Raw genomic sequence first — 15,297 nt, 5'->3', positions numbered from 1 at the left:
TTACAGCAATGAGAGTTTTACATAACATCATTGCATATAAGCCTCTCACAGGAACACAATCCAATGAGATGTTTCTAAAATCAGTTAAGGAAAACAAGTACACCCTTACAAGCCATTCTACTTGATAGAACACTTTTGTTTGCCCAAATTACAAACAGATTAAAAGGCCATGCTAACAAACACCCAACCAAAAGCTTGGTAGAAATATGTCACTTAGGAAAAGTAGAAATTATTTATATTTCTGTAATAACTTTTATTAATCACCTTTCACTTCTTGGCCACGGAGTAAATGCATGATAGATCTGAAATTTTAAAATGCAAAACAACAGTTTTCATAACATTTAATTTTGCTTAAAAAAAAGGCATGCTCCAAATATATGCTGTCCAAAGCTTCTAAAGCCAAGGAGATATGGGTAATTTAATAAAAATCTGTACCAAATATATAATAGGTTAACCCCCCCCCAAACACATAGCAGTATTTTGTTTTTTACAGATCTTTTACTGATCAGCCAGAAAGAGTAATTCTTTAAACTGGTCAAGTGATAAAAAGAGAATGTTATCATTACCTAAGTCAAATTAAGTTGTAAATGAAAAGGAAAACCAGTGCTGGTTAAACACAGCTTTTTTCCATCCATAGCAGAGAAATGAAGTGCCAGCTGCTGTTTTCAAAAGAAGCTTCTCAAATATCAGAAATTTTGCACCTGCATATAATATAAACTGAGTAGCCCGGTTGACTGCAGGTTTATGAGATGACTGCAAAAAAATTTTTTAAAGAGTATACATGAAAATAACCAGAAACGTCAACTCTAACGATGTTGATATAAAAAAAACAAAATATAAACCACATAAAACTTGCCCATGCTGGGTTATTAATCCCCCTAAAAAGTGACACAGTCAATTTAAACACGTTGCAACAAAGAGAGGGAGATATAGTTTTCATAAGTTCAATATTTTTTTATGTTGGAAAAACACCAGTGATAACTTGTGTTTGTCTACATAAATAATCTTAAGATACTGTGTTGTTCAAATCAGTAATGCCTAGCATCATGTGGTTACTGAGTATTTGCAATGTGACTAGTCTGAAATAGGATGTGTTATGTGTATATATAAAATGCATATCATATTTTGAAGGCTCAATATGATAAAAATAATATAAAAAGAAATCAGTATTTTAAAAATATTTATTAAACATTGAAATAATATTTGGATATAGATTGGATTAAATAAAATATATTATTAAAATTAACTTCATGCTTTTCTTTTTACTTTTTAATATGGTTACTAAAGTTTTTAAAATAACATTGGTTTGCATTATATTTTTGTTGGACAATGATGGCCTACAGTGGTAAGAATTGGGCTCAGTTTGAGCTAAGGCAACTGGGCTCAGAAATTCAACTGGAATTCTCTGACTCTGTCCTAAACTTCAAATTTCTAATAATCCTAATATTTGCAAATATGTCATCTAGAAATATCTATGTTCCATCACATAACATATAATAGCATCACTGCACTTACACATATCATATTACATCAGCATACTCTCCATACCAATAAGTACTCTGTGGATGGTAGCTATTATCACATGATTATCATATAGTTAATTAACAAAGTAATTATTATCACATCACTTTCAACACTTTGCCCCAGAACTTAGTATAGAAACTGACACGTAATAGTCTCACGACAAACTCTGTGGCATAAACAAATGAATAAACTATGAGCCAACAAATGCATAAATTACATATTTAGGTTAAGGGAAAATTTTAAGAATCAATGAAAATATGATGAAATAGGATCACTGTCCTTTTCATCATGTCAGGACTTAATCTTATCTGAAAAATAGGTAAGATTTGGAACCAGAATTTCCTAAATATTCTGATATGGAATTAGGGCAGAAGTAAGGCTTGTCTTACTAGAGAATTCTCAAAGGCAGAGATCAAAATGCACCATTAAAATGTCGATACAGCTTTATAGGCCAATGAAATTTTACAGTTAGAAAACTGCTCAACAAATAGGCAGTTCAACCATTCATCTTTCACATCAAAGACCCTTTATTAGTTTCCTGTGAGTGCTGTAACAAATTGCCACAAGTTTACTGGCTTAAAACAACACACACTTATTCTCTTAGAATCCTGGTGGCCACAAGTGTGAAATCAGTTGAAAGAGCCAAAATCAAGGTGTTGGCAGGGTCCTGCTCCTTCCGGATGCTCGAGTGGAGAATCTGTTCCTTGCATCTTCCAGCGTCTGGTGGTTGCTAGCATTCCTTGGCTTGTGGTCATAGCAGCACTCAAATCTCCGTTTCTGTGGTCACATTGCCCTCTCTTCTGCCGGTGTCAAATCTCCATAAGGGCATTTGTGATTGCATCAGGGCCCATTGAGATAATTCAGGATAATCTCACCTTTTCAAGATCCTAAGCTAAATCACATCTGCAGAGTCTTTGCCATAGAACATAGCAGTTAGGTACCAGAATTAGGACATGAGGGTCATTATTCAGCCTCATACAGACCCCAATACATAGTTTTCCAATCTGCCCTAAAGCATTCACTAAAAATGGTCATTTTTGTATACCACTTTGAAATTTTTATTAAAGCTGGATGAACACAACCAAATTTTTTTAATGTGGAATTATGTGGCTATTGCACACCCATAACTGATTATTGCTTTGCATCTAGGTAGAGAGCTGCAGGTTTCATGTTCCTACACTTTTACATGCTCACCACTCTGCCCTGTGTCTCCTTAGGATCTCAGAAACTGCAACGTTCAGAGAAGATGACTTCTTACTTCTGATATCATAATTATGCTTTTGTCCCTCAAAGTAACTTATTTTTGATAAACCCATTCACCTGAAAAGTAATGAGGAGTCTCCAGGGACTTACTGCAAGTCTAGAGTGGCCAACTAGCTGGCCATGCACTCAAAGGAAATTTGTCAACCAGTGGCTGTGCACATGCAACTGTTGTTCAGAAAATGATTTTCAACTAGTCAATGTTTCTAAGTTGGACTTTCAGGAATTTTATACATGCAAACTAGATGAGTAAAGGGTACAAAGCAGTAAAATAGTCATGTATTTTCAACATATTTTCATTATACTTAAAATTTATTGAGGTCATATGGACTATAATAGTTATATATTAATGACAGATTACCATGATTTGTAGTTTATTCTTTTCAATGTATTTGGAAAATATGAAATTTCCCTAGCTGAACTGACATGCCCAACCAAGAGAGGGAGTAAAAAAAAAAATAGTATGCACAAAGCTGTCTTTTTTCTGCTGCCATCCAGTGGTCAAATAATCATAGTGCATATCACATGTTAAAAAGTTAAGTCTTCCTGGGTAGGTAAGTGAGTCCCTATATTTGTTTTTATGGTTCAGAAATATTTAGCCTAAAATCTAAAACCAAGAACGTATGACTCCCAGTTCTACAATTAAAAGTTACTTTTCTGCTCAAATCTTAATTGATATAATAGTAATAGTAATAACCAATAAAGAATTTGTCTTTCAATCCTCAAACAGTACTGTGCTCAACAACAGTTTAATCAGTATCATTTTTTCCTGAACTAAATATTAGGATAGATGATTTACGGTTAAAATTTGCTCAACAGGACAGAGTATTTAAAAAAAAACAACAACAACAAAGTAACATGATGGCGGCACACAAATGGCCCTGTCTTGCCCTTTGTTTATTCCCATGAATACTTTATCTCATCAACTGAAGTATAAGCTTTAACAGAGTAGAGAGTGTGCCCTAGGTTTAACTGTTTCTGCCTCAGTGCTTCATCCAGAGATTTGCATGTAGTCAGTACTCAATAAATATTTTTTGAACAAATGAGTAGTGTTTATGTTTATTGCAGTTGGGTCTGGTGAAAAGTAGTAAACTAAAGAATTGAATGAAAATAATATAAAGCCACAGTGGCTCTTCCTGGGGTATTTAAATAATCTCCGCATATGCTGTACTTAAACTAAATTCCAAATAGCTCTCACACCATCTCTCTCTCTCTCTCTCCCTTTTTTTTTTTAAATTAGCAACTATCTAAAAATCTTTTAATTCCATGTTTAGCAACTTCATCTATGGACTTTTTGTTTTCATAGGAAAGGTATACTGTTTTTATTCCATTCAATAGCAACTCTCTTATTTAATCCTCAGTAAAATAGCATGAACATGTTCTCTCTCTGTAGATAAATCTTTAAACAGAATGGAGATGCATTACTCTTTCCTTAGCTTTCCATAGTCAATCATCCTGACTGAACCTTAAGACTTGTTTCATGATCCTTAATTTATTTCTTCTTCTTTCTTTTGAACTTTATTAAGTAGTGGGAACTTCATGTAAAAGTACTCAAATACTAATTCTGGAAAGGAAAGGTATACCAAAAAGGATTGATTCTAGTCAGAGTATGTGTGAGGTTTTTTTTTTTTTGGGGGGGGGTTGCGTGGGGGAGAAACAGTTGAAAATTCTCCACATTTCATTGATATTAGTCCAAAATTAACCCCAAAGTGTCATGCTTATGCCTAAGGGAGCAGTCTAAAAGTATATGTGATCTTGAAATTTTCAACAAAGTCATTTGGAAAGGACCAATTCTTCACACCAAGCCACTGTCTATAATGGCTATGAAAGCACTTTGTCATGTTATAAGAACTCTAGGAATATCAGCTATTAGTATTATACACCCACAATCATGAATACCACTTTATTTATTTTTTTTACTTTTTTTAATTTTTAATTTTTTATGCAATTTTTGAAGGTTACTTTCCATTTACAGTTATTACAAAATATTGGCTATATTCCCCATCTTGTGCATACATCCTTCAGCCTATCTTACACCCAATAGTTTGTACCTCCCACTCCCCCACCCTTATACTGCCTCTCCCTCTTTCCCTGGTAACCATTAGTTTGTTTTCTATCTCTGTGAGTCTGCTTCTTTTTTGTTATATTCACTAGTTTGTTGTATTTTTTAGATTCCACATATAAGTGGTATCATACAGTATTTATCTTTCTCTGTCTGACTTAATTTCACTTAGCATAATGCCCTCCCAGTCCATCCATGTTGCTGCAAATGGCAAATTTTCGTTCTTTCTTATGGCTGAGTAGTATTCCACTGTACACATACACCACATCTTCTTTATCCATTTATGTGTTGATAGACACTTAGGTTGTTGCCATATCTTTGCAATTGTAAATAATGCTGCTATGAACAATGGGGTGCATGTATCTTTTTGAATTAGTGTTGGTGTTTTTTTCAGATATAAACCCAGGAGTGGAATTGCTGAGTCATATGGTAGTTCTATTTTTAGTTTTATGAGCATCCTCCATACTGTTTTCCCACAGTGGCTGCATCAATTTACATTCCCACCAACAGTGTACAAGGGTTCCCTTTTCTCCACATCCTTTTTTTTTTAAACATCCTTATTGGCGTATAATTGCTTTACAATGGTGTGTTAGTTTCTGCTTTATAACGAAGTGAATCAGCTATACATATACATATGTTCCCATATTTCTTCCCTCTTGCGTCTCCCTCCCACCATCCCTATCCCACCCCTCTAGGTGGTCACAAAGCACCAAGCTGATCTCCCTGTGCTATATGGCTGCTTCCCACTAGCTAGCTATTTTACATTTGGTAGTGTATATGTGTCCATGCCACTCTCTCACTTCAACCACTTACTTTAAAAACATGATAGTACATAGTTGATTACTTCATGTTCACTGTGCATGCATTTCATGCAAATGAGTGCTTCTCTATTACCTCCCTCCTCTAGATTTCATCCACATGGATATTGTACAAGCTCCTAAAGCTTAAAGTATCCACAAATTAATTTTCTACCTTCATGACTTTCCCTCATCTGTTCTTCCTCTTCTAATCCTTATCCTGTTCAATAATACAAACAGCCATCCAGACAATTAACAGAAAACTTACAGTCACCCTAGCTTCAGAGTTTAAACGTCCTTGCTCCCATTCATTTACAATATGATAGGGCTCATGTGGCCCAAATATCAGTCATAAACAGAAGACAGTGATTGGTTGATTTACTGACTCTTCAAACCTTATTGAGGAGAAGTCCTACGTGCCAGGCAATGAAACAGATAATGAGGTGCACAGCTTCATTAAATATAACAAGTATGCTCACATCAGCAGATGGCAGATTTGTAAATAAATAAGTACCATGGAAAAATTGGGAAAACAAAGGAGTAGCCAATTCTACCTAGAGAGAACTGGGAGTCAGAAAACGCTACATAGGGTGGTGCAATTCCTGTCTAAAATGTGATACCTGGTCAGCACATTCACTCAATAGTTCATTCAAAAACAATTATGATGTGTCTGGAAGAAAAACAACAAAAGGATTAATACTGCTAAGGAATTCACCATTGGATGAATAACCCAATATTTTAAAAAACTGATAATTCCACTCTGAGGCCTACTGAATTGGAGCATTTCCTTTAAATGCCAGTGGGATCACCCATTGCAGACCTCAAGAAGTGAAATATAAAGACAGATCAAAAGCTCAATAAACAGTAGAATCAGTAAAAATAGATTTACATATCATTCACATATAAGTAGCAATTGACACTTTGGAAAAAACTAAGATCCTCTTGAGACTAACAATGAGGAAAAGTGAGAAGATAAGGCTAAGGCCAGAGCCTTAAGGGCAGACAGAAAGATGAAGACTCAGCCAAGGAGACAAAAAAATAAATAAGTAAAAGAACACTCAATGATATAAGGGAAATTTCTATGTGATTATTCAATGTCATATTTCTATAGTATAAGTATTCTGTTTTTTAAATATTATAAGTTTATATAATGTATATGTACATATCTACCTCCAAAATGCTTCAGTTGTAGAGCTTGATAGGTTATAATATGACATTATTTTTTAACTTTAAAAGTTTCTTTTTATATTAACAAGATCCCAATTATATTCTAAGATTTTCCCCACTACTTTCACTATTTATAATGGTTACAGGGACAGAACAAAACATAAGATACACTTTTTAAGCCTTTTCTAATCTTGTTTCTCCAAACAACCTAAAATAAGTACTGTGTTAATTCTGGCTTTATTTCTATCACCATTTCAAACTTACATTTAGGAATAGTTAAGGAAAAGGAGGGGTAGTGTCAAACCGAAGGAAGAGATCATTTCAAGAATGATCACAAAGGAGGCTACAGATCACAGTGACCTCACCCAGAGTGGTAGGGATGACTTCAAACTGCAATGGGTAAGGGAAACAAGAAGTAGAGACAGTAAGGCATGGTGAGACTGAAGAAGTTTATACGGTGCTAAAATGAAGAAAAACATTAAAACAACTTATATATGTTGTGGGAGAATGCAAAGACACTTAAACATATGTGTGGGCTAACAGGATGGAGACAATAAGAAGGGAAGTTTAAATACAGGAGAGTAGTAAAGTCTGTGGGTTTAGGGCATGGGTTTGAAGGAGTCAGAAAGAGGCAGAATCCTGCACAGGAGAGAGACCAAGAGCACAACACCCTCATGCATGACTGAACAGAGTCTAATTTATAAGAGCACTGCTGCCTCCCTGATCCCGACATAGTATTAACACTAATACCAGTTTTACACTGTTGTTGTTGTTTAGCAACTACATCATTTGTTGAAGCATAAGCTGTGTTCAACTAAACCAGTTAGAAGATAAAGATATAGACATATCTCTATCTATCTATCTATCTATCATTCTATCTATCTAGCATAGCATAAACTGAAATTAATTCAAGTTATTCCATTCTGTAATTATGCAGTTGTTTTTATTTTCTAACCAAAGAGCTAGATTTTGCATTTATCCCTGCTGAATTTCATTTTGATAGGATCAGCCCATCATTTCGACCTAAGAGTATGTAGATTCTCTAATTCAGCAGTCAGCAAACTACAGCCTGCAGACCCACTGCCTGTTTATGTAAATAAAGTTTTATTGGAACACAGCCACACACATTCATTTATGGAATTCCTATGGCTGCTCTCTTGTTATAATGGCAGAGTTGAATAGTTGCAACAGAGACCTCATGACTTTAGGAAAGCCTAAAATATTTACTATCCGGCCCTATATAGAAAAAATCAGCCAAACTCTATCTAATTCAACCTGTTAACTATTTTTTCCAGATAAAATATGCAAGTAAATGTGTTTTCTGTGTCTTCATTCAAGTTATTCAGAATCCTGAACCCAATAGGGTCTAATCCAAAATGCAGATAAAAATTCCTGTTCACCTCCCTCTTGGCTAACACAAATCTATTAGTTATCACTAAAAGAATGATAATAACAGTCCATTATTATCCAGACTATAATTGTTCTTTTCCATAAGGTTGTCATAGTAAGCACTGTCAATTTTCTGGTTGAAATCCATATATACATAAGCTAATACCACTTCCAGTTTATGATCCTGGTAAACCTATTAAACATACAATCTAAACTTTCCTTTATGACTCAAGAACATCCTCTAAAATCATCAATTTTACTGGGCTGTAGTCCATTTGGGCTGCTATAACAAACTTCTACAGATTGAGTGGCTTAAAACTACTGATATGCATTTCTTATAGTCTGAGAGGCTGGGAAGTCCAGCAGATTCCATGTTTTTCTGCTGTCTCCTCATGTGGTGGAAGAGGTGAGGATATCTCTGGGGTCTCTTTTATGAGGGCGCTAATCTCATTCATGAGGGCCCTGCTCTCATGATTCTAATCAACTTCTAAGGGCTCCACTTCCTAAGATCATCACACTGGGGGTTGGGATTTCGACATACAAATTTTGGGGGGACACAAATAAATATTCAGTCCATTGCAAGCTGGAACTATTCTCACCTGTTTCAATAAGAAGCCTAAGCCTGAAAAAAAGTAAGAGGAAGCAGGAAAACTACTAGCTGTCACTTCTCAATGCTGATAGTGTGAATATATCGAACCAGTACTGTTCTCTATTCTAACACCATGCTCTTGCTGTGCTGTGGACAGGGAAACCACATATGCAAGTGAGGTAGAGCTACATGGAAAGTAAAGGAAAAGAATATATAAGTGTCTACCACAGGAACTTTATGACCTCATTTATACACGTTGCGACACTGATTTGGCCTTTAAGTGGATCTGTTGCACATATATTAGTTCATTTGGTTGTGTTTTACATAGTTGAAGCTGTTGAATAGTGAAATTCTGTAAAAGTAGGCTCTTACTATATAGCTTATTAAAGGTTTCAGCAAAATGCAGAGCTTAGCAGCAGATTCTCACATTGGATCTGAAATGACTTGTTCAAAACTAACACAGCATATTCAACCCATTCTCAGAGCCCACACTCAAGAACTGTCACTGAGCTCCCTCAGTCCAAAGAAGGCATACTAGATTTCAAATTTCAAAAATCAAGAGTCCTAACATACAAGGTTTCAAATCACGTTTGGCTCATATTTATAGACAAAGCACGGCACCCAAAACTGTCCGTCTTTATAAACACTCTACAAAAAGTGCTCAAGTAAAAAACCCCAAACTTGGGACAAGATCACTCTTCATAATGAAGGACAGCTCATGTGCTATGACCTCCCTGTATGCACAGGGCACAAATCACAAAAAACACAGTATTAATCTATAAAAATTAAAGCTAATAAATGAATGTCAGCATATCAGGGTGAAGAGCAAAGATATATTACTATATTCATCATCAATGCTTGTAAGAAACAAGGCACGCTTCATTCTTATTCTGAAAAAAAAATTCTTGGAAGAAAATATTTCTTCCTGTCTGTGCACTTTTGCATTTTAGTGTCTCACGGGCTTATTCCTTTATTTAGGACTTACATTTGGTCCTAAAATACTATATGGGGAGTCAGAACATTTTTGCTGAAGCATTTTTCTTGTATTCTTTCCTTTTGCTACTGTATATCATCCCCCTGTAGCTTTTTGCTGAAACTGTCCTTCACGTAAAAGTTATATAAAAATGTCCCTTTTAAAATTGCATAAATTCTGAAATGAAAAAGTTTGAAATAACTTAAAATGTTGCCAAACACTAACCAGGTTACCTTTGTGATTTACATTACCCTAATGAGATCTCAGATCCAGTTAATAAAATCCAATATCTGGCATGCTGTGCTGCAGAGGGGCTTCCAGGGTGAGGGGACCTCAGTGATATCCAGGCACTGGGCACTTTAAATATAGAAATTTTGAACTAGGCTCCTATTTTAATACAGGAAGAATTTTATTAAAATGATTAGCTAGTGCCTTTTTACAATAATAATATTTCAGCAAAGAAAGTTCCTAAGTTCCAGAAGGAAGATGATTTGCATCATGACTCAGCTCTCAAGGACAGAGACATAAATGTCTATATCCTCCAGACTCTCAGAATGATGGGATTCTCTGAGACCACACATGCTCAGGAGTCCCATGTAAGTGGCTCTGGGGACATTGCTCCATTGTTTGACCCTACAGTACTAAAATAATAAAGGTTTGCTTTCATTTGCTGAAAGGGAAAAATCCTGTATTCAAAAATCGCTGTCATTCAATGAACACACAATGGTTATTAGTATAACTCACAACCTTATGGCATCTTCCACTATACGCTGTGGAGATATCTGGCTAAACTCACCTCTTTAAAAGAATCTCTATTGAGTAATATAAACTATGGTGGCAAGTCAAAGCCATGTTGCATTCAAAATATGTAATCTCCATTACGCTCTCTAGCCTTAATACACTTAGAGTTGAACAGAAAAATATAAATACAGAAGAACCTCAGATTTAGACACTAATGTGATTCTCAGCTTTCAGACACTTTAAAATTAATTTGTTTAAATTACCCTCTGTTTTTTTTTTTTTTTGCCTTTCCTTTAAGTTCTGATCTTTGCACCAAAGTCGGTGTGCTGTCATCAATGAGGACAATAGAAACTGATGTTATTTAAGAAATAAGCTTGACCACTTAAAAGAGAATCTCAGACCACAATTACTAAAATTGCAGACCAATCATAAGATAATGATAATAGACAATAGACAATTCAAGTCCTGGCATACTAAACAACCAAACAGAACTATATTCAGAATCATTTACCACCAACACCTGTACTTTCTGAAAGCAAAAAAGGGTCAAGAAAATGAAGAGTGCATCTGTAATCTTAACTCCATAAGCAGGAAGTTCTACCTAGTTAGATTTAAAAATAAGTAAGCAATACTGTCAGTTAATTGCTACCTTCACACTTCTTGATTCACACTCTGAGAAACACCAGTTGTGTCCAGTTATTATAACAAAAGCACCAACTGCACAGGCACTAAAATAAAAATATGTAGATGCTATTGCTAAAGGAAGATTTTCTCTGTGCTAAGAGTTGGATCAGGAATGGGTTTCAAAAGTAAATCAGTTTGAAAAAGAATAACAAATATGATATAAGGAAGCATAAATACTCAAGCACTGCAAACTGTTATATTTTAATTCTTCTTAGCTATAGAACCTATTAGTTTCCTCCTGGAGACAGGGACCAAATTCAACCACCCTCTTCCTTGGGTCACCTTTTGTCATTCTGCAAGTGCTGGCAAGGGCTCTACAGACATCCCTTTTAGAACAAGAACATAATGTGATGAAGATTTCTGAAAGGCCAGAAGACTGCAACAGAGCAGCCTCCTACACGGGGTAGAAGGAGACTATCATTTACCAACCTTCACACTTTATCTCCAATTCATTTCTTAACTACTTCAGTTACCTGGAGCTATTAGGTACTGGGAGACCAAAAAACAAGATTCTGTATCAGGCTGGATAGGATCCAACATACCTCATGCCAAGAACAGGGGATGTCTGTCATCATTCTTCCTTTCTTAACCCCAACATTAGGTAGCAGCTAACAGGGTCAGCAGAGACAAAACGATGGCCCTCAAGTGCAAAGACAGTTCCATCATTAGATAACGGTTTTGAAACCCCTAGTAAGGGCCATATCTAATCTTTTGTTAGATTTCCTACAATTTGTAATCTGAGGGCCAGGTCTTCTAAGGACCCTAAATTAATGTTTGGAAACTTTTATCTTCTATCTTCTCCTTATTGTATTCTCTGTTTATGTCCTCCACAAACTTATACCCTGTCTTAATCGGATCAAGAGTATTGTCCCCTTTATTAAGCCATTAAGGAACTTTGAGAGAGCAAGTTTAAAATGTCTGGAATCAGAACAAGGGTTTAATTTAATAAGTTATTACTTTCTCTCATCAGCTCAATTGTTGCCATTAAAATTTCCCAGTGGCTGTCTAAACTTCTTCAAAGACCCTTTATTCTTACTCTCTCACCAAAACTCTACAACAGTGTTTCTCAACCTTTTCTTCATATCATCACTCCCCTGGTTAAGAAGCCTTTTTAGACATTCTTTTTTTTTCTAATCACATCTGCTCCCTATGAATTGCTAATACTACAAATGTACTATATATCTGTTTATATGTATTGACCCTTTGGAGGACCACAAACCATTGTAATTTCTAAGACTTTTTTTCACCTCCTAAGATCTAACTGCTTTCCTTTGGGGCAATATTACCTTTTTTTTGAGAATGTCTCTCTATAACAAGAATAAGCTGCCTTTTGAAAATTCCCCCAACTAAAAGTTCATTATGAGTGTTAATTATTTTTACTCTGTATACAATTTTCTTTTAATCCAACTACCTTTCCCCCTTTCCTAGCCTTATTTATAAATGAGATTGACACTGAGTTAAGTACTGAGCAATCTGAACTAATCAAAGTGTGTGTGTGTATGTGTGCTGTAACTGCAAAACAGCTCTCGCTAAAATATGAAGAAATAAATCCAGGGTAGTTTTCAAATTTTAATAAAATAAAGTATTAGCACTTCTCGTATAGACTAGATAGATGTACGGAGTTTTAACAGCAAAAAGTAAAATGAGATTATTCTTTTCCAAAAAACAGAGATATGAGCTGCGTGACTTGGTTTTAGTCAGAATCTTGGGTTAATGGGCAATGGTTACATATTTTTCATTTTCTGTCCTTGATTTCTTGTAACTCATACTTGGGAAGCTAAGGATTACAAAATTATGGCTATGAAGTCATGCAAATTATAAATGGCATTTTACTCTATGTAGCTGAAAGGGCACATTAAGTGCAAACATTAACACCTCTAAAAACTCAATGAGTAGAAGATTGTCCCTGGTGGAAACATTAATGAGTGAAACAAAGCTATAAAAGTTTAGTCTTGAGCCTAAACCTTTTTTTTTAATTAATAAGAAAATTTTGTGCTTACACTAAGATGAAGCGTTATCAAAAATGCACTGCTAGCATATTTTACACAAAATACTGTGATAAGGTAATTCTATAAATACAGGGTGACCTTCTGCCTGGAGGTTACTCTGTGGCTTCCCTATACCCCCTCCGCTTCAGATGACTTTAACACAGTGAAATACACAGCATACTTGCCATCAGAAAATATAATAAGGTTTTTGTTTGCTTGTTTCAAAGCACAGAAGCTTTTCAGTGATGTCCAAATTAAGGACATACCAAGAGAGAAACTGATAAGAAAATAAGAAGGCTAATATGAATTTACCAGAGGTCAAATGTTGCCAGCTCCAAGAGTGAAGCCATTAAGAATAGCTTGGTGATCTCCTTAGGAGATCTGTTAGAATTTTAATCAAGCAGAAGGAAAGAAAGATATTTTTGATGAAGGGAAAAAAAAACAAACACAAAAACCTATGGGTCAGTTCAGGTAGATGGTGGAAACAGCTGCAAATTATTGGCAACATCAGCTGTACTTGAGAATTCAGGAATAAATCAACTTCAGACCTTGGTGGAGGCCCAGAAAGTAAATAAACACAATTAAAATCGCTGGGATCCAATGACCCAGGTGTCCTCCATAGTAAAGGAAAACAAACAAGTCTGCTTGGGACCTTGCTTAAGAGAGCTGCTTAAAGATCTTTGCTTCTTGCAAACAGTTGGAAAGAATTCTATGCAAGACAACTAATAGCAGAAGCCAGGTCCCCCGGGATACAGATAAAACTCCAAAAGGCATTTTCTCCCAGACTCTGAGTTTCTGAGCCACGCTGAAGTCCACTGGAAAAAATCACTCTGGGGATGAAAAGGGCAACATACTGCACACCGCAGTATGCACACCACAGTCTCCTCAACATAAATTATACATAAATAAGTTCTCTGTTCCAGCTATCATTTCCTCTGAAATGAATCATTCCCTCTCCCCACACTTAAGAAAAATAAAAATAAATCACCCAGAGAAAGACTCTTGAGTCCCTCCACAAATGCCCCAGCTATCGTGTTTCCAGTCCAAAAGGTGGAGAGCCTGACCGTGGTGCGGCACAGCCTGCAACTTTCTTCAACTCTGGGATCCTAGCATCAGTTGATTGTTTGACACCAGAATGACTTCTCTAGGATCAGGGAGATGAGCCACCTGACCTATCTGATCCCCTCAGGCACAGATCCCACACCCCTCTGTCCATTCCGGAAGAAGGGGCTCTCTCGGGACTGGAGACAGGACCCGACCCCTCTTCCCCCTACCCCCCACCCGCCCATACACACAACCAAGGTTCATATGAAAGACTGAAAAGGGGTGTGGGACAACAATGATGACAACAAAAAACGTGATTACTTAATTAAAAAAAATAAAATCTGAGTCTCTTACCATCTCGCCTGAGGTTGGCGTTGCGCAAAGCTTTGATGGATGCGCTCTGCGGAGTTGCAGAAGTGTCCCGGTAGCTGCAAAAGTTTGAGCAGGCTAGCGTGTAGACAAGGATGAGCCGGTGCATTGGGATCAGCGACCTAAGGACAGCGTCGCTCCAAGAAAAAGCCGGGACAGGCTCCCAGGACCACGCCGCGCTCTGGCCCCCACGCTCGCCCTGCGCTAGCCCGGGCCGCCCCGCCGTGCTAGTCGCCGAGCTCTCCCCAAACTTCCTGCATGCTGAACTTTCCGCGCGCGGGTGGCGGCCGCACTTCCTTGTGGTGCTGAGAGTTGATAAATGGTGACGGGACAAACAACAGGTTGACGTTTGTTCGCCCCCTCCGGTGGCCGGCAGCTGCAACACAGGCTGCAGGGGGCGGGTGGCGCGGCGTCCCGGGCGGGCGAGCAGAGAAGCCGCGTCCTCGGCCCCAGCGGCGGCGGCAGCCCCTGAGCTGCGCGCACTCGGGCTCCCAGCCGCGGCGCGCGCACAAGGCTGCCCGGGTCCAGCCGAAGCCCGCTCTGCCACTGAGCGCGCCCAGTGTGACCGTGAGACGCAGCTCTTCCCACCACTCTGGGCTTAACCCTAGACGTTAGACCAGAGGGACAGCGGGGGACAAGAAACTGGGTGGCCGGGAGGAAGTGGAAGAGGGTAGACTCCCCAAACTTCCACAGAGGTGATGGGCTCCTCC

At 37.3% G+C, this 15,297-nt stretch overlaps 1 protein-coding gene across 2 annotated transcripts in view; it reads right to left on the bottom strand.

Moving 5' to 3' along the window:
* Positions 1 to 14,878, bottom strand: part of PDGFD (platelet derived growth factor D) — a 236,924-nt gene extending 222,046 nt beyond the window's left edge. For both annotated transcript variants that reach the window (XM_060017194.1, XM_060017196.1), the window contains exon 1: positions 14,573 to 14,878. In XM_060017194.1, coding sequence (XP_059873177.1) covers positions 14,573 to 14,696 — 124 coding nt within the window. In that variant the 5' untranslated portion in view covers positions 14,697 to 14,878. The remainder of the gene's footprint in view (positions 1 to 14,572) is intronic.
* Between the last annotated feature and the right edge of the window lie 419 nt (positions 14,879 to 15,297).

Source organism: Delphinus delphis, chromosome 8 (genome assembly GCF_949987515.2).
Source record: "Delphinus delphis chromosome 8, mDelDel1.2, whole genome shotgun sequence".
In the NCBI taxonomy this organism is placed as follows: domain Eukaryota; kingdom Metazoa; phylum Chordata; class Mammalia; order Artiodactyla; family Delphinidae; genus Delphinus; species Delphinus delphis.
Note: the sequence above shows the minus strand (reverse complement) of the source record. Positions and strands in the feature narration are given on the sequence as shown.